A 23,198-nucleotide genomic window follows, 5' to 3' on the forward strand; every position below is an offset into this window, starting at 1 on the left:
CAAACACTGCGTGCTTCAAATTATGGGATAATAATAAAATGTTAATTAAATTCCTTTTTTTAATGAATTATCTTCCCCATTTTAATGAGTTAAAGTTTAATTAGGGGTAAATGGGAAAAGGGAAAAGGAATGATGTTAACCTTCAGTGCATAAATATATTGCATCATAATTTAACAAACCCCAATCAGAAGCCCACGTTGCACTGTTGCTTATTATCATGCATTTTTCCTGCAAAAAAAAAAATAATGAGGCATAAAGGAGGTGAGAAGGCAAGCAGGAGCTCTTGTGCTTATTTAAGACAGACGTAGTGCACGTCAGACTATTTAAAGATAAACAGGCTTGTGCTATAGAAACGTTTTTATCCACTGTAGGGACACGACGTGTGTCAGACTCTGACAAATAACGACGGCACACTTTGTTATTAAAGCCAGGTGAGAATGGCATCAATCTGAACAAATTAACATTAACTGCAAATAGGTCACAGGAGCCGTTCGCCAGGGGTAAACGCTGTGATCTTCCAGCGTCGCTTTTATTTATTTATTTTTATTTATTTATTGGGAGAAAAAAAAAATCCAAGAAAACTGGGACTGATGTTTGACATTTCCTCTGCCCCTCCCAACCTCACCGCACAGACTCATCTGCATTGGGGTTTCACTTCCACTCAGACGTTGAAAAAGTTCAAAATGTTCAACCCCATTAACATCTAATAAGGAGAGTGTTCGCACAGTTGCACACTGAGTTTTAATCCAAATCTGTCTGGTCACCACGTATGACAGCTGCAGGGCCACTGCTACCTCAACAGCAGGCTTCTGTCAAATGTGCAGCTCACTTGATAATAAGCAACTCCGCTCCGGTGCCAGCATTAACCTTTCTTACCATCAGGGTGACTTTTTTCAACGGGGCTTTGATATCGGTACACTGTAGACTTTCCTCGGAAGCCAGCCATGGACTCAGCTGTTATCAGGATACAGTATCTGCACAATGGAATTTTAAGTGAAGGGCCTCGCTTTCTTTTAGGAGAAAATACCTGCATCTTATCAAACCTTGTCAAAAGGGTCACGTCCCGGCTTTTTGCAGGACTGAGCGTGTCCTTTGAGAGGATTTGATATCCTATGGCCTTCTGGCATCTTACCTTGTGTAAGTAGACGCTTGGCAGATGCAGGGAGGGTCTACTTGCTTAGTTTACACTAGTTTCTCTGCCCGTGTGCTCTTCTCGTCAGACATTATCCTTGCTAAATAAATGTTGGGAAGAAAAAAAATGAATGTAAGATCTCTTTGAACTGCATTCTCTAATGTGGGTCAGAGATCTATCGCATGCATATTCTGAAAGCCTTTTCATCTGCAATTGCAAAGTTAAGATTCCCCTGGTACATTCTTAATTTCATCTACTTCTCTCGCAGTTATTTATTTAATATATCCACATTAATGTCTTCTCAAACATGGTAAAAGTGAAGAGTTCAGAGGGAAACTTTTCTTCTCCCTCTGTCTGCATGATAGTCTGTCCTCCCTTATGACTCCATTTTAAAGACAGTGGGCTGACCGGCAGTGGAGGGAGGGAGCAAGGGATCGAGAGCAGGGAGGGTGAACAGGAGAAGAGAGGCTGCGCTCACTGCAGCACTCTCCTCAGCTCTCAACTCCCAGTCAGCCCCTCTGTGTGTGTGCTTTGAAAGAGAATAGGATTCAGCCCTTTGAAAGCCGAGGCTGCTCACCAGGGCCTTTGTGTAAAATAACATCTCTACTGAAAGCCAATTACTGGTAACATTATTTTGGTTGCTTCCATTATTAAAAGTACCTCTCTCTGTTGCCCCCATCATCCCTCCACCACAACCCCCACCCCACCTGCTCCGCCATCACTCTCTTACAGACGGAGAATTATTCCATTGACTCCAGTTACGTGAACAGCAGAGCCCACCTCATTAAAAGGTATGTCTTGATTAGGAATTGTTACCAGCACCTCATTACCATTGTTATCTGTAATTGTTTTATCTAATGAGTGCACAGCTACTGTTGCAGTAGTTTTCATGTGTTCCTGCATGTTCTTCATTCTGTATAATTGCAAGGGGAGGATAAGATTTTAGGATAAATAGTATTACTCTAAAATAATGCGTTTAGTAGACACTTGTTGGGATGAGGCACAAAGTCATACTTTCGGATTATTAAATTACACAGGGCAGCAGAATCTGCAAGTAATGATTTTCATATTTGCAGATAAGTGTGATACACTTATGCACTTTGCTTCATTAATTACACATAAACTTGAATTTTATCAGGTAAACGGAAAAAAGAAACAACTACCTAATCGTCATATTATGTTTAAAAAATTTTTTTTAAAGAAAACAGTCACGAATGGACCATAATTGCCTCCTTTTTTCCCGTTTGTCAGGGAAAGAAGGATAAATGTTTTCATTGTGCATTGTTATTCAGCTCACCCAAACCAAGATCTTGGCTAGGGTTTGAGGAATTCAGGACTGGAGACTGGGATGGGTTTCATAATTCCCTCAAGCCAAAGAGGGTTTTGTAAGCAGTCTCACTTTGTAAACTATAGTTCTCCCTTCTTACCTGCAGCTATAGAACATTCCAGGCTTCCTTTTGTTTGAGGCCATCCCAGCCTTTTGAAAACCCATTATGGCAATTTCTCCCCAAAAGAATCCCTGCATTAATGTAAACAAAGAGCATTCAAGTGTGGGCCTCTGCAGCATACTACAAAGAAATCCCCTCAGGAGCCAGGGAGCCTCTGGTCTGGGACAGGTGCAATTACAGTGATAACATCAGAGAGCCAGCATTACCTCCACTGCAGTCCTCTCTCCCACACTGGAGAATGTGAGGCTCGCACTATGGAATGCAGCTACCTTGCACTGTCCTTTGCTTCCTTTACACTTTTTGTGCACATTTGTTTACTTTCATTTTCTCCTCAGTCTGTCTTCTTCCTCCCCTCTAACCTCTAACACCCTCGTCTGTCTTTACATAAACTCATTCATGTTTTTTCCCCTCTGTCTCTCTCTCGTGCATGAACACGTGTTCATATATTCACCCCTATTTAGTGTTGTTTGTAAAGCAGAATTTGTTCCAGTGGGATGGAAATCAAGTGAAGGGAAATCACGCTGTTACTGTGCAGCTGTTGATTGTGCCCCCACACCCCACCCTCTTTATTGACTGTGAGCCCCAAACAAGGCAGATGCTCAGTTTGTATGCTTCCAGCATTTTCTACATCCATCTTCCTTCCAGGAATTCCTGATTACTGCAGTATTTGTTTGATTGTAGTGAGTGAGTGCCTCCTGTTTGTTCAATGCGATGTCCTTGAAGTCAGTGCATCCATCCAAAATGTCCCTGGCTGAAACATCCTGTGGCTGGTTTGCTATCTATGAAGTTGAAAAATGTCCACTTAATCCAAGAAGGCTGTCAGGAGATTTAAACGCCCTTCTTATTACATGGAAGTGCAAACAGAAGCTGGAAAGAGGTTTTGTTCTTTGAAAAGGTGTGGTGCTTAACTTAGACTTAGAGCCAGTGTAAATTAGTATTCATCCACTTTAAATTGATGGAAATGCACCAGGTTAAAGAAAGCAACAAAAAGCACAAAAAGGGACACGAAGCGAAAGATAGACAAGTCGTCACAAACCATCACATTAGAGATGGATGAAAAAGAGCATGTTTTTAGGTGAGGTGACAGTTAATCAACATTTCCCTTTCCTCCCTCCTGGCCCCCATGTAGCACATCGACATTCAAGGACCTGGAGGGGAACAGTCTGAAGGACAGCGGCCATGAGGAGAGCGACCAGACCGACAGCGAACATGATGTCCAGAGGGGACACTATGTTGACACGGCTGTCAATGACGTGCTGAACATGACTGTTCCTCCTAATGTTTGCCAGCTGCCAGACCAAGGTAAGAAAATCTGTGTCTGTTTGTGTTTATGTGTGTGCGCACTGTGTGTGTTTAGAGGATCGCTACATCGTTTGGGATGTGTTTCAAGTTTCAAGATAAGACCAATGTGTATTTTTGTGTGCCACTGAGACTGTTTTTATGCTACCGGAGCATCTTTTAAGATGCATTTACCCATTGGAAGTCCCAAATGTGCAAGTATATGAATAACATCACAGGTTTTTTTGTCTTTGATGTTAGTACAGCTAATATGAGGGATCTGTGACGGCAAAGGCTACCCTTTGATACAGGCTTAGCCAACGTTATTGACTGATAGTAGCCATGTCTGCTGTTGAGGATGAGCTGACTTCAGATGTGCTTGAATGGCAGCAATTAGGCTCATAAAGGTAGAAGGTGGAAATCTACATATCTCCATGTGCCCTCATCCATTATTCAATTGGATCATTTAGCAGGGAATTAATGTTGATGTTTCATTTCTGACTCCCCATTTAAAAAGACATCCGCTTGGTTGGCAGAAGTCAGTGTAAGGGTCATGTTCATTCTTAACTACTGCCAGTCAGACTGAAGTAGAGAGTGGGTCAGTTAGAGGGAGATAGAGGGGAAAAAAGCAGGATATAGCTGTCTGGGAGTCCAGGATGTTACTATATGCACCTGAGGGTATTTAAGTCCTAAAGGAAGCACTACACGCACAGGTGCAATGGCAGCGCAAGAGTCAGTGTGTGAAACGCTGCAGATATTTTAGGATAGCCCCATTAGGAATTTCATTCATAGTGAGGAGGAAAGAGTGGACGTTTGAGGACACTCTTATGGATATCCTTTGCATCGGAACTTTACGTTTGCCCCAATTTGGAAACTGATGCCAAATTTAGGTTTTCCTTCCTCATTTAACGTTGACATATTTTTAGTTCCTTTTTTTTCTAACACTGTCCTACTAAGGCTGTGTACTTTCTCACTACTCTACTTTCTTCTTTCGTAGCTTCATATAGTGAAAAAATTTTAATGAGCAAGAGATAACGAAAAGGAATACGACTTTATAAAAAAAAAAAAGCGCAAAGAAATGAAGATTATGTGATTTTTTTAATAAATTCTTTATCTATTCTGTCTATTTTTGTCAGTGGACTGTGAAGTGTGTGGGTGTGGTTGAAAAGGCGGCAATGGATATCTGTAGGCTCTTTCCTGTCGGTTCCTGGCATATCTAACTAACGAGTTTCACTGTTGATATTGTTCGACTGGGTAATAATAACATTAGTCAGCCCACATTTTACGTTGTTCAAGAATGGAGTCGTGCATGTGGATATGCCTTCCTGGCTGGTAGTTCACACCTTGTAATGACTTAGCCGAGAAATACATAGGGTCAGGAAGTATGACGACCAGAGAATCAGCTTGTGCTGGGTGTTACCCTGGTGGCATCAGACGATAATGAACAGTGAAAAGCGAATCTGCTGACTAGTGGTTGTCAGCTGTAATTACTTCAGAACCTGCAAAAAATTCCTGGGTCTCTAAAAAATGCTTCTAGTAGTGGGATCTCATTATTGGAGACAATTAGAAGTAATGTACATGAAGAATATTACGAGTGGGGAGAGCTCTCTGAGGCAGATCTTTTTTCATTAACACCACCAATGATTGTATCTGTTTCAGCCAAATGGATGCATGCCTCCTGAATTTGTAATGCAGCACCACATAGCCGGTAAACAGAACAACAGGCTATTTCACAGTGTCTGTCCTTTCCTTTGACCAGAACAAATAGATGATAATGAGGTTGCTGTTTGGAATTACAATTTGATGGTTTGGTTTTTCTTTATTTTATTATTAATTTAATCGCTTTTAGCTCCAGACTCACGTTTGGCCTCTGATTTTTCTTTAGCGACAACAAAATACCTCAGTGGAATCTATTTTCCCATTGCTTTTGGTAGTCATTCTGCAGCAGTGGTCACACCACAAAGTAATGAGAGGGCGGTTATAACTATTAAATAAATTGGGCAAAGATCGCATGCGGAAATGTAATGACATTCCAAATGAAATCATCTTTCTATTGCAATCTCAACGGTCTAATTACACGGGTAAAGGGCATGGTAGGATGACATTATGGGCTGGTTCGCCATGATGCATGGTCCTGTCTCCTGGCGTATCAGGATTTGACAATATCCTCTTCTTTTTTGTTGTTGTTGTTTCTCAGGAGAAGGCCAGCTTTTTCGTTTTCACGCTTTTTTTCTCCCCTTCTGCTTAAAGTGTCTTGAGTACAAAGGCAGAAAGGTTTCTACAATATAGAAGTAGTTGAGCTCATCTGTTTTAATTGACAAAAATGGACACTATCTGCCAGTTCTGGTGAGTGAGTGGAGGGAATTTTCAGAAAACAAATAGGCATGTTCACTAAACACCCCGCTGTTTAGATGTCTTCTGGGAGTAACTGTGTTGTATAGTGCACCTCTCCTGCCAGCAAAAGCACAAAACATGTTGAGAGACTACAATTGCCAAAGGACAACAACACGCACAAGCTGAGGAGAGAAGAAGCTTGTTTTTTGTGTGTTTTTTATTGTTCTGTTTTCTTGTGTTGATAAGCGCTGAGAACAAAAGGAAGCCGAAACGGGAAGGGAGGTAGGGTTAAACTCTCGGGCTTTTACAGTGCAAATGTTTACTATTCCCAGTGTCATGTAAAGATGTTGTTTGCCCAGGAGACAATCTGTTACGGTTACACAACGGCCCTGCATCCATGTCATCTTGTTGACTTTCATGCGGGAATCCATTCGCGTGATGAGATTCAGCTGCTAACTAGCCCGGCACCATATCAATGCGGGCATTTTCCCCACCTAAAGCAATTTAGGAGTTTCATATTTGGCTTTTGTCCATCTGTTGTATGCCTTTTTTGTCAGTAATGCCTTTTCAACAACATTATTCATTGTTCCTGCACGAGCAAATACCAAGGTAACTTTGAGCAAAGTGCTTGTGAAGAGACTTTCGACTTAAATCTGAGTGAATTTGCTGAATCGCTGCCAAGAATCTAAAAAGACGTGTGTATGTACTCTTTTTGAAAACCTGACCTTAACTATCCTCACCCAGTGGATTAGATTAAGGAAGTATCTGAAGAACAAATTACATTAAATCTCTTAAAATCTATAAAGGAAGAGATATCTTTAACATGTAATGGCCCCCCTCGTATCTGCCAACAGAATAGAAATGAATGATATCGCTGCAACTATAAATTGAGAAGAGCAGCTATATAAAATGAATTCTTCGTTATCTTTATAGGCATGTCTGTGAAGTTGGGGGGATTTGGTTGAAATGTGCGACATGCTAGCTTTAGCTCTGTAGAACTATTAGTGTCAAGGGAGAAGCAAAGGAGACGACTCTAAAGGAGCTGTGACAAAGGGGGCTTAATCTATTTTTTTGACATCCTTTGATTGTCATAGCTCACATTTTAATTCACATGGATATGGATGAGCCGTGGATTTCAAGGATTAAGATTCATGTAACGCTAAATCGCTCGAGTTATCTCTGCGGGGGGGAATGGTGGGGGCACGATGTCATTTTACAGTGTCCGATCTGTGGCTTTAGATTTTTGTGATCTCACTTTTGGAATTGTATCCAGGTCAACGTGTAAGTGTTCTTCAAATAAAATCACTTTCTCTTGGCTTATTAAACTCAAAGGGATCTAAGACTGCTCAATTAGCCAGAGCAGGGAACAGGCCTCTTTTATTTCTGACATATTCCTTGGCCTCCACCTCCAGAGAATATCTCTCATCTATCTGTTAGCTCCCTGTGGGGGTGTGCCTGAAGCTGGAACCCAGGAATGGAAGCCCCCTCCGTGGGCTGCAAAATTCTCCGTATTCCCTTCTTCCATCAGCAGATCCACAGGGTTTCACTGTTCCTAATTGATTTTCTTTCGCTTTTTCTCTCTCCCTCCATATGTCTCTCCATCTTTATTTTCTCTTCTGTTTCCATCTACTGACTGCAAACATCTCCAGCCCACATCTCCCAACTTTGTGCCAGTCAAGCAGTTCCCTTTCCCTGTTGAATTAAAGAAAGAGTAAAGGCATCTCACATGTTCCTGCTGCAAACTTGCCCTAAATTCACCACGGGAACATTTCTAGTTTGCAGTTCTCTGATCTACTAACGAAAATGCTGACAGGTGTCAGAATCAGGAAGGCAACAGGAACAGGGCTGTGCTGACAACACGAGAAGGGGAGAGCGAGCCAGAGTCTGTGTGTGAGGGAGACAGAGATTGAGAGATGAGCTGAGAGTCTAGTAAGCAGTCTTAGCGAGAGAAAATAAAAAGAGGAAAAGAAGAAACAATCTCTGTGACAGGTGGGAATGATTTTTTTCCCTTTCTCTCACTCAGAGGTAACGTGCTAGAGGGTTTGACTGATTCTCAAACAACATTTGATTGAATTAAGCATCAAAATCCTTGTTGTAATTCAGGCTGGCAATGACACGTGTTGCGTTATGATACTTTACGATCAGATTAACATATAAACTCTATACTGGGACCATCCATTTTGATTTGGATTTGTCTAATCTAATGTGGAACCAGTGGAGGTAAAATGGCTGACAGTGACAAAGAGCTCAGAGCATTACAAGCATTAAGGAAGATAGAGTACAAACACACTGCATGCTCAAGCACACCAGAGAGTGCTTGCAAGCAGGTGTAGTGAACTCTGTAATGAACAACCTGGATGTAGATTTTTGCCTCCGAGCTGCGGAGAATTAAAGAAAAAAGATGTAATTTCATGCTGTGTCCGTCTGGGCTTAAATTTCTTTCTATTTTTTTTTTTATCTTGTTTACGTCGCCGAATAAAATTCGGTGACTGTGAAGTCTTGGCTCTGTCACATTGAAATTACACCTAATAATGTAAAACAGCTGCCTAATTTTTGTGTGTTGTTAAAAAAAGGTCTGAGGATTTTCTTTCTGTGTCACACTGTGAAGAAGAGTCTAAATCTGTACTGAAAACACTGCTCTTATTTGTCCTCTAATTTAAAAGAAATCCTGAGGCCTAAACCACTCCAACAATTTATATACAAACAGCAAAGACACCCAAAGAGGAATTTAAGAAAACGTGGTGCTTTTTGTTAAATTTCTGCGAGCAACATTACCTCTAGCTGCTCTTTCTCAGCTACTGCAGACACACACAAAAAGGGCATGCAAAGGATCTTAATTTCCACCATCAACTGCAAACATATAGTAATGTTATAATTCTATAATGGCATCCCCTGAACCTACACTCTGCCAAAGCTCTCCTGAATATACCCAGTGTATTTAATCAGCTCAAGAGGGGACTGCTTATCTCTTTGCACTTGTCATGGATAGCGTATTGAACATATCAGAGAGAGAAATGGGAATAGTTCATTATTTTCTAGGGCTCACAATGAGCCTGATGTATCTCATTGCAGGCCCTCCACTGACAGCTCATTTTCTAGACAATCCTGGCATTCAGTTCACAACGCGGCAGGGCAAGAGAGAGAGGGGGGAGAGAGAGGGAGGAAACACAGAGGCAGAGAGAAAATAGGGCTCCGGATCTCCATTGCTTATTCATGATGCTGTGGCATGCTAGGTGTGTTAATAATCTCCGCAGAAACCAAGTGAATCACCGTTGTTTGTTGAACACCTAGCAAAGCTGGGCCCCAATCGACAGCAGATGGGAAAACAGGGGGATCAGGATGATCCCAGACAGAGGGAGGGAGATTAAGAACAGGTAATGTGCAGAAGTTGATGGGGGCCGAGTGTGTAATAAAGAGAGAGGAGAGAGTACCTGAATTTTAAACCTGTTCGAGAGTGTGTGCACAGCGTGTTGAGTGTGTGTGAGGCTGCAAGTGTGTGTCTTTAAAGGTTAATCAGGGAAAGAATGGGAACGAGAGAGAGGGAGAGGAGGGAGAAAGATAAAGAGATGGCACAAGAGTGAAATACTAGAAGTTTGGGGGAAATAGAGTGAATTGCAAGATGCCGAGCTGTGGTGTGCGTGTCTCCAGTCTACCTGCTTTTTTGTGGCTCTGACTGATTCTGGTCCTCGTTTGAGGAACCGAGGCAGCAGCCATTTTTACAGCCGCGATATTGTCCTTATAATTCTCTGAGATCACCACATGCCATAACCTCTCCTGCACCGCAAGCCATTTTAAACACGGTGTTAAAACAGGGGCTGTATGACTAAACAACTGCAGCCTCATTTGTGCTAAAATGAAATTGTAAAAAATCAATTGCCAATTGATCGATTTGATGTTATTAAGTACGATGAATCATTTTGTAATTATATAACTAGAATTAAAACATTTTACACCTTCGATCTTTCTGGAGGGTGACATCAGCACGCCGCTCATTACTTCACTTTTTGTTGTTTCTACGATGTAATAATGATATTAAAAATTAAGATAACACCCTTTTTTTCATTTATCTTTTTCAGTATCTTCAGAATTGAATTGAATCCTTCCTGGATTTAAAAAACATCCATTTGTGGTGCTCTTTGTAAGGGGCACATGAGCTAAAATAAAAAAACCCTCTAAGGCCTTGAGAATAAAGGCATTTAATTTTTACATAAAAACAGAGGGCTTTGGAGCTTTTTTGATGTTTTAGCTTATTGTTGTATCTTTATTTTGACACGTTTTTGTGATTTTCTCCCGAGGGGTTGGGAGATCATTATCTCACCTTATTTTCACGTAAAGTCGACTCAGCAAAACAAAGAGCCCTATTTGCACGTTTCACCCACAACCCCCGCCACAGTATAATGCAGCAAATGCAAAATGTAATTTCTCCTTGAAATGCACTCATTTACATCTCCTTTAAATGTACTCAGTTTCCAATTTCCATGGTTGCTGCGTGTTTTTGTTACCTGCAAAGTAAAAGTTATTGTCACTTCTTCACAAGGGCGACGGTGACATTTCAACAACTGACCGCGGACAAAGCTCTCGAGATGTTATGGAAATTTGTCAGGAAAATAAGCGATTTTATTTAGAGCAGCAAAATCTGTAGAGAGTAGAGCTGTTAATATCAATATTTAACAAAGAGGCCTTTTTTAAAAAAAATTCCAAAAGATTGTTGTGGTACACGTAAAGACATTACGACAAAGTGCCCCCCAGGGATTTCATGACTAAACCTCCCCTAGTAAAGTAAAGTAAAAGTTTATTTCTACAGCACCTTTCAAGACAAAGATCACAAAGAGCATCACAAAGAAATACCAAGGCATTTGTCACAAGTCACATTTTTGATTAACCAAGTCTTAATCATGGCCCTGTCATGTCATAAAATAGAAGTGGACCTCCGTTTATACCACTCATAGTATTACAGAGTATGTTTTATACTTAAGGGACTTTAAGCATTTTTAGTCTTTTGTTGTGATCACTGATGTTTTTTTCATTTACTTAAATGTAAGGACCTGTTGCACCGTGCTGTCCCACCTGCAACGATAAATTAATGGGACTAGCATACCATGTTTTAACACTTGATGCCCAGCACTGCGGTAAATATCCTTATTGTGAAATTTAGTGGAAATAAGGGCGGGGGATTACTGTGTTAACCCTACTGGCTGCTGGTCAGCTGAAAGGTTTATGTTGGGGGGGGATGCATTCCCAGCTGATTAGCCATTGTTGTGTGTTGTGTCGGGAATGCAGTTTGTTTGAGTAAGTTCGCCACCAGAAGCATTCTACACTTTGTTTAGAAAACAGCTGATACTATAATTCTGCAGCAGAGCCTGATCCTCTGTTGACAACATGAGGTCCTATCATGAGCCCACAAAAGTCCTTTGAAAGCATGACTTACCACAGCTTTGCTGCTGAAATTGTACGACTCCAGTCTGATACTTTGTTGAGTAAACAGCCTGATGAGGACATACTATACACATAGACAAACTCAAAGGAGCCTTGATGTGTGGCTGGAAGTGGGCAGGATAGTCACAGAGTGACTGCCAAAGCAAGGCTTGTATTACAGGGATCCCAGGATATCAGACACCAGGCGGCCTGTGCTCCCTCCAGGCAGGGCAGAGTCTGGCAGCTGGCCCACAGCCCAGATAGCTATAATCAGCTCCATTACCTGTAGCACTGACTTCCATTTAGGAGCCCTCATAGTGGAACTATGGCTTCACTGCGGGGATTAAGGATGCTGAGAAATTTAGGAAAAGTACAAACAGCATGCAGTTGCACATGCTATATCTACACCTGCTGCTGCAAACACGTATATTGTACACACAGGAACACATTCATAACTGCGCGCCACACAAACGTGTAGTGAATGGAGGGAGATTTCCTGGGCTTTAAGTGTCTTGGCACGAGGCCTTTCTTTTATCTTCTCCCCGTGTGAAAGGAAAGATTAAGAATATATTCTGCTCTGTTTAAGGGGAAAATCAGCTGTCTTTTGACAAGTACATTGTAGCCTGCAGTTTTCTGTCCAGAATACAAAGAGACATTTATCACTGCAGCTGGGGTAAGGGAGGAAGAGAGAGAGGGGGGGTCTCCTGTGCTGCAGCGATGTGCATTTCTTTTTTTAACCCCTATTACTTCCTTTCTGTGGGAAAAAAACACAGCACTCCCATCCTCCTTAATCCATTTGAGATTTCATCTGTTTTATTTTTCCTTTCATTTCACTGTCTACCCCCGATGCCTTTGTCTTCTCCATCCTGATTTTTATCTTAGTTCTCATCACCTTCTTTCTCCTGACAACATTATAGCTCAGATGGAATATGTAGCGGTAATATGTAAAGTTATGTCGTCCTTCTCCGTCGTGGCAACAAAAAGGTTACTACCTCAGGCAGAGTGCCATAATATTTCCATAGTTTGCTCTCCTCATGTATATTCAGCGAGAATGATTTATTCTGTAACATTTTACTTTTAGAAATGCAGGATTTCTCTTCTCGAGACTTTGCATATGCTGTAAAACAACACGGAAGCTTGTGCGCACTGGATTTGTACTCTAAAAGTAGTTAAGCAGAGGTTAAAGGGAAGTCATAGAAAACCAGCACTATCATTACTATCTTTCATTTACCAATTAGTGTCAGTGTTCCCCTCTCTGTCCCCGAGATGACCTTGCAGAGATGAGCTCAGTGTGTTGTAATTGAACATTTTGAGTCAGCCTCAACAGTGGTAGGTACTGTGCGGCTGCTAGTAGCCCAGAATATAAACTATTGATGAAAGAGGGAGATCAGAGTAATGGAGAGGGGGAAGCTGCTGAGATATGTGTGGATGCAGATAGCATCCCCCAGCCCGTTCTTGGCCACCAGGTTCCACAATGCCTTGCAGGCATTTTGTCTTTCGACACGTCTTCATAATCCTCTGTGCTCTGTTTATTTCTGACTTAGTGAATTAATGCGCACCTTAGTAATTTTAGTCGTTCAGATTAAAAAAGCATATATTACTGCTTATCTTAAAGGGGTCTTCTGCGCTGAGTGAGGATCAGATTTTAGAGCACATAACCTGAACATCACATTGAATTTAATCTGAGCTACTCTGGCATGCACACCCTGGATTCACTCTGCTTGGACTTAGTTCACTGGTGAGAAAGGTCAAGAACTGAACTGACTCAGAGCGGTGTTTCTCCGTTGTGGTGTATCTGGCGGTGGTGGATAATCAAATTAAGTAAATTTATCAGCATTAAAAAAAGAATATTCACAAAGGCCCTCTATTTTTGTATTATGCCGCTAATAAGATATTTGCTTAAGGCTACCACATATCTTTCTGGGCATTAACCTAATTATCATTTCACATTAGTATATTATGTAAAATCAGGTTAGCGCGAAACATATAAATACTGGAGTAACTGTTAACATTAATCTGCTTAGTTTCAGAGATAGGGTTTATAATATAAAGAAAAATGCTTGTGATAAATTCCAGGAGGTTTTTTTATGTTGTTCCTTTTATGTATAATTGAACGAGAGAGAGAATTCGCTGCATCTTGGCAGCCAAATTTGAGTTTTTATACCACTCTGTACCCCACCTCTTTAAAGGGGAGGATAAAAGATAATGAGAGAGGTCGGTTGTTACGTTTAATGGCGGACAGGAATGTCCCAGAATGGCTTTTTTTAATGATGTGCCTCTTCTCGTGCAGTCCTCGTTAAGGATGAGTTCCAAATGCACGGAGAGGACAGCGAGGGGACCGCGGCCGTATCCTGCACGACCCCCCGAGATGCAGCAGGGGGTCTCAGGCTCCTTTGTGTGTTCTCCAGCTCATCTTAGAAATCCAGTGCTCGTCTGTATTCAGCTCACATCAGCATCAGAAAATAAATAAAGCAAGCAATCAGGCCATGACCTCTTATACCCACAGTGCTTAGAGACCCCCCACTAATACCACCCTTCCTCCCCCTCCTCCCCCTCTGTTCCACTTTACATAGGTTTAACTACCTTGGATTTGCAACTGAATGTCAAGCTTGTGTTTGGCTTTACCACAGGGCAAGTTGTTCCTCAGCTGTCTCTAGAGAAAAGGAACTCAAAGATGGAGAGGAGCAGGGGAATTGGATCTTTGACACCTGTCACTTCCACTCTGCTGCACCTTGCTCTCTTGCCACACATAAGGACTTTTCATGTTATCACGAGTGGGCACAGGGGCTGAGAAATCCAATTACTAGCACTGTGTCAGGCCCCTGCTATCATCCTTATGTATGCTATAGTCATGTTCCTTAAATCAGAAAAGATGTGCTTATTAGCTCTTTCTCTTTTCTTCAGGCCAGTCTTCCACCTCCATTTCAATCTGTGTCTTAGATACAAGCTGTAGCCTCACCAGTGTCACTCCTCTATACAGTGTAGCACTGGGTGGGTGGCTAATGCTACAGACATTGGTTCTGACTGTCTTATATTAAGTGGTATCATGGTGCAAAGCTCACTGCGGTGGATAATGGAGAACCTGGGAGAGCATCAGAATGCCTCCCAGATGCCAAACAGATTGGCCTTTGTGACAGAGAAATGGAAGAGCATTAGAAAGCGTTGGAAGGCCTCCTTCGTGCGTTTCTTCTACCCAGTAGGTGGAAATCTAATGCATCTCAACACAGTGGAGACCTTGCTGTGTTTGTCTGATTTCTTTTATTTGCTGCTAAGTGATGTTGACTATTCAGGTGGAGAAAACTGTGTAATTATTTTTTTCATTTGTTTTTTTTCCCAAGCCGTGACCCGCTTTTCTCCGTGGTGACCCACCTCCTCTTACTGTATTAATAACCTGCCCATAACACATACTGTCCTATTTTGCAAAATGTGTTTCTTTTCTTTCTTCCTTTTTTTTTTAAAGGAAGGAAAAATTTGAAAACACAAGAACACGAGAGAGCAGGAGTCATGCTGGTACTTCTATGACAAGATAAAATGGAATATAAAACAGTCCTGGCTAGCATAATGTGGCTTCACATTCAGTCAAGTTCACTTTATATTAATTATGTAAGGCCAGTCTTTTGAGGCAAAGCAGAAGCTCACAGAGGGAGAGGAAATCCAAGATATTGGTTTTCTGCCCGGTGTGCCATCCCCAGTTGTTTGGATACAAGTGGGCATTTCAGATGGCTAATGACTTGGGACTTGAATTGGACTTGAACCGGTTTACTTGAAAAGACTTGATATTTTACCCCAAATATAAAATTTAACATGCATATTATATAGAGATTGAAAATGTGACGTCATTCACGGGTAGAACCGCAAAGGATTCTGGGAACTCGTGGCAATCGGTACTAGCGCACGCAGGCTTTCAATTAAAATCAGTTATACAGCGATAAAAAGAAACACAAAAATGTCAAGAAGCTGTTGTATTATTAACTGCAATAGCCGGTCGCATGACAGCCACGGGAAGCCGACGGGTAAAGAGATCGGTTGTTATCGGATTACGTTGTTGAAGAGAAATTGTTCCCGAAGTAACAAAGACGCGACGGATGGCCTGGATTGCAGCCATTCAAAGACCAAATATAACGTCCTAGAACACTCCAGCTCACAGGTTAGTCTGCTCCAAGCATTTACACGAAGGTCAGTCTGCTGTTGTAGTTAATGCGTCATTTTCATAACATAATTGGTGATATAGGTTACAAGCAAGTCTGGCGCTGAACAGAAATTGTCGCGCTATGCTCCTTTATTTATTGTGCATAAATAGTGAATTGTCCTGACACAACATTGCGTTTCGCTTCTGTTATTATGGTACACTGACAAAAACATATACTTTTATTCACAGGGTAAAGCAGTTTTTTTGTATCACTAATTGCCCAGTGCGATTACAGCATACAATATTATTGTCACTGCTACATTTCTGTGATGCTACCAGAAATTATTTCCACTACTAATTAATTACCGTTGAGCTCAAAGGTCCTATTAATAAACGGTTAACGAATGTGTATTTATGACGACGATTTGTGAGACTGGTAAACTTATGATACATACGATGGTCTTTCGTTCTACACGGTGCATTTCAAGGTCCTGCACCCATCCGTCGGTAAACTGTACCTGGGCTTGTTGCAGTGACCTGAAGTTACTAAACTTCATGAGTGTATGCACTCACTCCAAGAACCGTATGATTATAAATATGCATATAAATATGCTAAGATGAGATAGCTGACTTCATCTAACTAGCAAATGTTGTCCAGGCTACGTTGGTGATGCAGTTTTTTTTTAATGTGTATGATATTTTTGTCATGCGATTTTAAAGCTGGTCCTACAACCGCATCCAAGAATAACATGCAGCGTATCTCAGAACTGTCGGTGAAAATTATTCTTGGAGCTAGGTTTAATTGAGCTGCATTTTAAAGAGGTGCAATTTCACAATTTGTGTATATTTTCTAAGTTCACTATTTTGTCATGTGTTGAGAAAAACACAGATTTTAAAATTACATGGTCTAATATTTACATTTAGCATAACTGCAACATTATTTTTTCGTTTTGTTTTTTTTAAAGACTCGAAAGGACTTGAAATTCAAAGTTTCAGACTTGTGACTTGACTCGGACTTTTACACCAGTGACTTGAGACTCGACTCTGACTTGCCTGACATTACTTGAGACTTGACTTGAGACTTGAGGCTAAAAGAAATAACACTTAAGAGGTGAAAAAGTAATCTTTTCTCACTGTGAGAAATGTTTGCACCAAGAATAAGAATAATAAATAAATAAAAATAGAGTTAGAATCCTTGATATTTGTGAATAAAGCAATGAATTGGACTTCCTATTCACTAAAAGCCCCATAGCACACAAAGCAATATTTTCTGTGTTGCAGTGTGCTATTACCTTGACATTAGTGCTTTATCTTTTCTCTTATGTGGAACCATTACTTTTTTATTAGACTTATATTTTGGTTTCCTTGAAGAATATTTAATTGTCAGCCATAGATCGCAGTGACATCTGTTTTTACCTTACAGATTGGACAAAATATAACAATAGTCCATAGTGCTTCTATCCTTAAGCCGACTCTCCGGCTCTTTTTCTCTCCATCCCCACTCACCACGTACAGTAGCTTTCATCTATGCTCCAACCCCATTCATTGATGTAATTTAAGAGTGTGCCCCTTTGCTTCTCCCAGACTCAAGGGTTTAGGAGCAAATTAGCTCGCTAGCTCGGTCAAGCTTAAACACAGAAATGCTGCATTTGTTCCAGTGTATTTAAAGATGTCCTCTGCAGATGCATTGTAGGGGAAACGAGCCAAGCAGACAGAGGCAGGCAGGCAGGCGGTCTGGCTGGCTGGCATTGTGGAGTGGGCAGTTTGCAACAGGGACGCCGGCAGCCTGCTGTGCTGAGTTTGAGGGGCGTATTATATTGTTGTTGGGGGCATTCAGCGCCTGAGTACAGGTTAATTTGAAGCTCGTCATTAGAAGGGCAATTTAGCTGCTCAGACTTTACAAGGCCAAAATTCACCGTGCGATTTTTGCAAAGTGCATCACGTCATGGTAAAACACTCTATTTAAATGCATACACTTGCCGATGCAGTCGCTTTACAAAGAGATCTTTAAATCACTCATTGGGATTGTGTTGCTTCTTGTTTGTAGGTTAAAAAAACCAAACGCAAATATTGTAATTCTGAAACATGCTACCTGCTTTTTGAAAGTCGGGATCCAAGAGAACTGAGAATAGTACACACTAACAATTCTTACAATTTGTCTTGATAATAGAAAAATATGGTAATAATAAAGCAAAGCTTTTTAAATGCTTTACAGTGCTTTTCCAATTAGGAAAACTGCAGTTTTGTTGCTGGCACCTTTGAAAGATTCCTTCATGCATGAGCTCCCCCCTGCCACCAAATGCTTTTTCAATTGGAAATACATCAAATTATGTGAATGAGATGAGCCCAAGTTTAAGATTAATTTCGACTTTAATTGCATATTATATATTTTAAAATAATCATCCATTTAAAACACTTCCAATCCAGAGATGAAATTTATCTGATGAAATTCATCACCAAATTATATCCCTGATTAGTTTTTCTGTTTTTTTTCCTCGGGAAAGTTATATGTCCACAAAATTATCCAATTTAGTTCAGTAAAGTTATTAAGCTGATTTCTTTTTTCCTATGACAGTGTTGCGGTTGGCATCATTATCTCGCAGAAGAAGAACCACGTGTACAGTACAGATTTTTTTATCGTCTATTCACTGTACAGAATTAGGGAAATATATAATTAAAATCCAATCTGCTTTCAGTAACCTTTCAGTATCTGAAATGCAACTGGAATTTTAAAGTCCAAGTGCTGTATTTATTTATTTATTTATTTATTTATTTATATAGTTCTTTAACAATAATGCCAATTAGCCCTAAGGATGGTGGTTTGATTACAACAGCAAAACCTGAACAGAATAATTGTGGGATATGGATATCATAATGATATGAATTTTAGTGTCCACTTAGTGTCATCACATGTTGTATGAATTGGCACTGTGGCTGAAGCGTGGGGTACTTTTCTGCCAGACACGATCCTGGCCTTATTTTTATGGAATTCTGTGAACATGTAAGTGTATTGTTCTGGTGATGGAGCCTGTGTTAAGAACCTTTTTACTGCCTCTTTAACACAGTACAGCTGTGTACAACTGGGCTTAGCTCTTTATGCGCTTCTGTCTGGGTTAAATCTAGTCCAGAGTGCCTGTGGAGAGAGTTAAATGGTCACTGGCTGATGTACTATATGAAAACCAGGGCATAAATTCTGATGTCTGTTCAAACAAGACCTGAACACTGTAAATCATGCCCCTTCAAATGTTCTTTATGTCATGACCCGAGCCGAGGGTAATACTTTTAGAGCCTTTAAAACTGTTCCTGAGACACTGCAACCTCTAGGAGCCAGCTATGGTAGGAGTAGGCCACAATAAGGTGAGACAATTCTCTCAGCAAGACAGCATGTGTTGCCAGGGCATGGAAACCAGCCCACCCACGTATGTCATAATGACAACCAGTTCACATCGTTTCCACTACATCAAGCAGTCCATTGGCTAGTGGTCCTGCTTTTGAACAAAACACTGCTCTGCGATGACATAGTGATTTATAAAACAGCATAGTGATCACTTTTTTCATCCCGCTGCTGTTACACAGCTGTTAAACAGATGCCGTTTGTACCAATTTAGAGGCAAGTGCATTGTTTGTCAACACCACTTTGGAAATTCATTCTTTATACCCAGACCCATTATAGAAAGCTCTAGCGTTGCTGGATGGGCCAGCAGCAAGGGAAGCGAGCATACGGTGGAAGTAAAAATTTGCAGAATTTGGCACGTACTGTTGCTAGCATTTAGAACAATTATTGACAAGCATTTCCAAAGAACAGAAAGCGTAAGACTGGCTCAAAATGAAGTTAACTTGCCATCTTACATCAGGTTTTCGGAAAGACATAAGTAGGCCTGGTAGTAGTGACAAGCTGTCAGACACTCAGTGCAGCGCGGGATGTATTAGGCAGTGAATGTGTTCTTGATAAATTGACTGCTACTAATGCTCAGAAATAGAACGACGGCCCTATGAACCCCCGGCTTTAACAGTCATAAGACAGTACTAACAAGGCCACACAGTGTGACTAATTTTCTTGACAATTAATATTTGACCGGCAGAACTGAAGGAATTCTGAACAGATAGGCAGAAATTAGAGAAGGTTTTTGGGTGAAGGATTCATTTAATTACATCAACGTATATGAGACAGTAGAACTGATTAGATGAAAGAGCAAGACAAAAGGAGGGGACGCATAAAGGATGGCCTTGTGCAGGGAGCTGTGAGGGATGAATTAGACGTTTCGGGGGGTGGGGGGGATAGCTTGATGTGACTGAACCAGATGCTGTAGGGAGAAGGAGAGGACTCGATGCTGTGCAGAGAATGATGGCTTACGTGGCGCAGTAAGGGTGCCCCTCTACTGTTTGTAAAAACAAGACCATCACACTCCATCTTGCTGCTCCCGCAGGAGCCAAGCCTCAAGGCTGATTTATGGCCCACAGACTGAATTGGCTGGCTGGGATGACAGCAGTGCTTGGACTCTCCCTTGTGAGTAGTGTAGGAGGCTGCTTGGCCAAGCCTCAGCCTCAGCTGGCCGTAGAACTGTCCTTTGCTGTAGTTAGGACAGACTAGATGTTAAGCTCTATTTGTTGTGTTAGGATCGGAGAGGACCAAACCTGTTAGTTCTTGAGCATATTTTGAACTCTAACCAACCACAGACAGGCACCGTCTTTTCTGTTCGTGCAGTATTTTTTCTCTCCCTTGTGACGCTTTCATCAGCTTTTGCATTACAGGCTCCATCAAGACTCTGTAGTAACAATTTAGATTTAATCATGCTTTGCCATGTGACTGCCAGGATGGAAAATTAATATGGAGTAGCAATTAGAAAACAGCCCTCTCATTGTTAAAGATACTGTGGCATACCAAGATGAGACCAGAAAAGTGGACATTTTAGCTGCAAATGAAAAGCTTTAAATGAAAACACACACACACGACAAGAAATTTTGACTCCTTAGGCCTTCGATCGTGTTTATAACTTATGAGTCGATTTTTGGATTTTACACCTGTACTCCCAACCAATGAAAAGGGGCACGTAGCATAATGGCAGTGTTGTTGTGTGCTGTTTGATCTTTTCAGACTATTTGGTAGCGTTGTTACTGAATATTTAATGGGGATTAATATCAAAGACAATAAGGTAACAACAGAAAAACAAGCAAAAGAAATCAAAGGGAATTGGTAAAGTCTGTGGAGGCCATAAGTAAAGCATAGCGAGGTTTAAATTAGTCTACATTATTTCCTTTCATAACAGTTCCATCACAGGAAGCTGTGATGCTGTCTGGATGTCTGTTGAGTAGCATCTGTTTTCATAAGACCATCAGTTGAAATGCATTGTTTCTTCTGCATCAAAAATGTCACATATAGAGGAAGTACAAACAAAAGTAGTTTAAGCCACAAGTGGCACTCTTAGTAAGATGATTTATCATACCGTACTGCTGTTCCTGCACTGCTGTTCATAATTCTTTTTAGGGTTTATCATCCTGTAAAACCAAACTGACTGCATCGTGTCATACTGCAGTTCCCAGTTGTCTTGTGGTAGTCAAACTAAGACATACAGAATTATGATTTTGTCACCTGAATCTGGTTCATATCTACTCAACCCTGTCTCTGCCCCTCCAAACTGGTATTCTCTGTTTTGCCGCTGCTTACGCTGATTTTACAGGATTACATCATCATTTTCTACCTTCAGGCTGTGTGCGCTACTTTTGGAGGGATAAGCGTTTGCGTTTTCCGAGTCAGGCAAACAGGACGCAGAATAGCTGGCGAAAGCTCAGGGAATTATACGGGGAGGCGTCTCGCTCAGTGAACGCATCCCTTCCCTTTTGTGTCAGTGGATTTTAGTCTTTTTGCTGATTCTTCTTTTCTTGCTACATTAGCAACAAACAAATAGCACCTGCAGCTGCATAACATGAAGGGATCATTATACGCAGTGCACAAGGGTAAACTGAGCAACGAGCTTGTCAGGATGTGGGATTCCCTCGCTGAAACTGAAGATCTGTCTGCTGTAAGCTGAAGTTCAGACACCTTCATCTGATTGAGTCAAATAGACAGGACAGAATCGGCTGCCGGCAGGTAACAGATGCAAGATGAGATGGAAGGAAGCATGGGTTTTTCACCCTGTGTTGATGCAAATTGGTGCTATAACTACAAACAGAAAAAACATGGAGTCCTATCAGGAGACTTTAGCTTTTGCACATGTTTTATTTTTTTAATTTCATATTTTCAATCCTATATATAAAGTCCTTTCTACTACCTTGGAGTCAACATTAGAGTGCAGCATGTTTGATATAATAGTAGTGTTGTGATCTTGATACATGATTAGAGTTGTACTTTATTACCATTATATTGCACAATATTTTAAATGAACAAATCAGACACACACACACACACAAAATCTGCAGCCCAGCCTGTACCTCCTGGTGGAGCTCCCTTCGTAATTAATTTTGTGGATCGGAAATGCTCCCAATGACATCCTTCTCTGTTCCGTACTCTAAATCTGTTCCTGGAGCTGATTGGCAAGCTTATTTTCCTGATAACTTTGAATACACATGCACAGCAGGAGGGCCTTTACTGTCTTCTATTCTGTACTTGTTGACTTCTAAATCTAAGCAGTGCTGTAAAAGCCTTTAATTCATCTCCTACCTTACACAAGCTTGTTTTTCTCTTATCTTTTAATGGGAGGAGATTACGTTTTGTTAAAGGTCGATGGCCTGTCACTTTTTTCATTTAAATTTTGTCTCCTCCAGTTTTTGGGGCCTTTTAGAGCAACATCTGCGTTTTATGAAGCTGCAAGGAAAGGCAGGATGTGTGAGTGTTAATAGCACTTGGCTTTCATAACAATGTCATTTACAACCCAGTTGCTCGCTCATAGACCCCTAAAGGAAAGGAGAGAAATGGCATTCACTGCATTTGCACGCACGGCGCAGTAGAGAGCATACAACTTGTGTATGTTTCTTTGTGCCTCAAGGCTTTTCACGCCTTAGAAAGTGCTTTAGGCTATAGAAATAAGCCAAAGTGTTTAGAGGAAATTGAATTCATTACCGAGATGCTTGTAAATTTTTAATCAGTGCAGCAAAAGATCTACTTTGTCAAACATGCCAAACAAGAATTTTGGTGAGATTTCAGATTGCTAAATATAGAGCTCAACTTTTGAATGAATGTAAAACAAAAGTTTTCAATAAGAGCACTAAATGCTCATGTGAACAATTATCTTTACATTGCCTCTTCGAGTTTAAATATTTATATATTTAAAAAAATGCGTTTTAAAGTGCCGTTACAGGTAAAGCAGTTACGCGGGGTTAAAAAGGCTTTGAAATTGTGCTTTTTTATGTTTATTTATTTTTCTATTCATCATCCTCTATTATGTTCTTGGTACCTGGAAAAAATTACTTTCTGTTGTGATTGCATTATTACATCCTGATTGGAAATGTTTAAACAAAACCCCCA

General features: G+C 40.9%; 1 protein-coding gene across 6 annotated transcripts in view; it reads left to right on the forward strand.

Moving 5' to 3' along the window:
* Positions 1–23,198, forward strand: part of pcdh19 (protocadherin 19) — a 52,461-nt gene that overhangs the window by 25,820 nt on the left and 3,443 nt on the right. For 3 of the 6 annotated variants that reach the window (XM_026146153.1, XM_026146116.1, XM_026146135.1), the window contains exons 3-4: positions 1,865–1,923; positions 3,698–3,882. In XM_026146153.1, coding sequence (XP_026001938.1) covers positions 1,865–1,923; positions 3,698–3,882 — 244 coding nt within the window. The remainder of the gene's footprint in view (positions 1–1,864; positions 1,924–3,697; positions 3,883–23,198) is intronic. The other 3 variants (XM_026146126.1, XM_026146161.1, XM_026146145.1) reach the window with 1 other exon arrangement.

The sequence above is a fragment of the Astatotilapia calliptera genome, chromosome 2, assembly GCF_900246225.1.
Source record: "Astatotilapia calliptera chromosome 2, fAstCal1.2, whole genome shotgun sequence".
NCBI classification, from domain to species: domain Eukaryota; kingdom Metazoa; phylum Chordata; class Actinopteri; order Cichliformes; family Cichlidae; genus Astatotilapia; species Astatotilapia calliptera.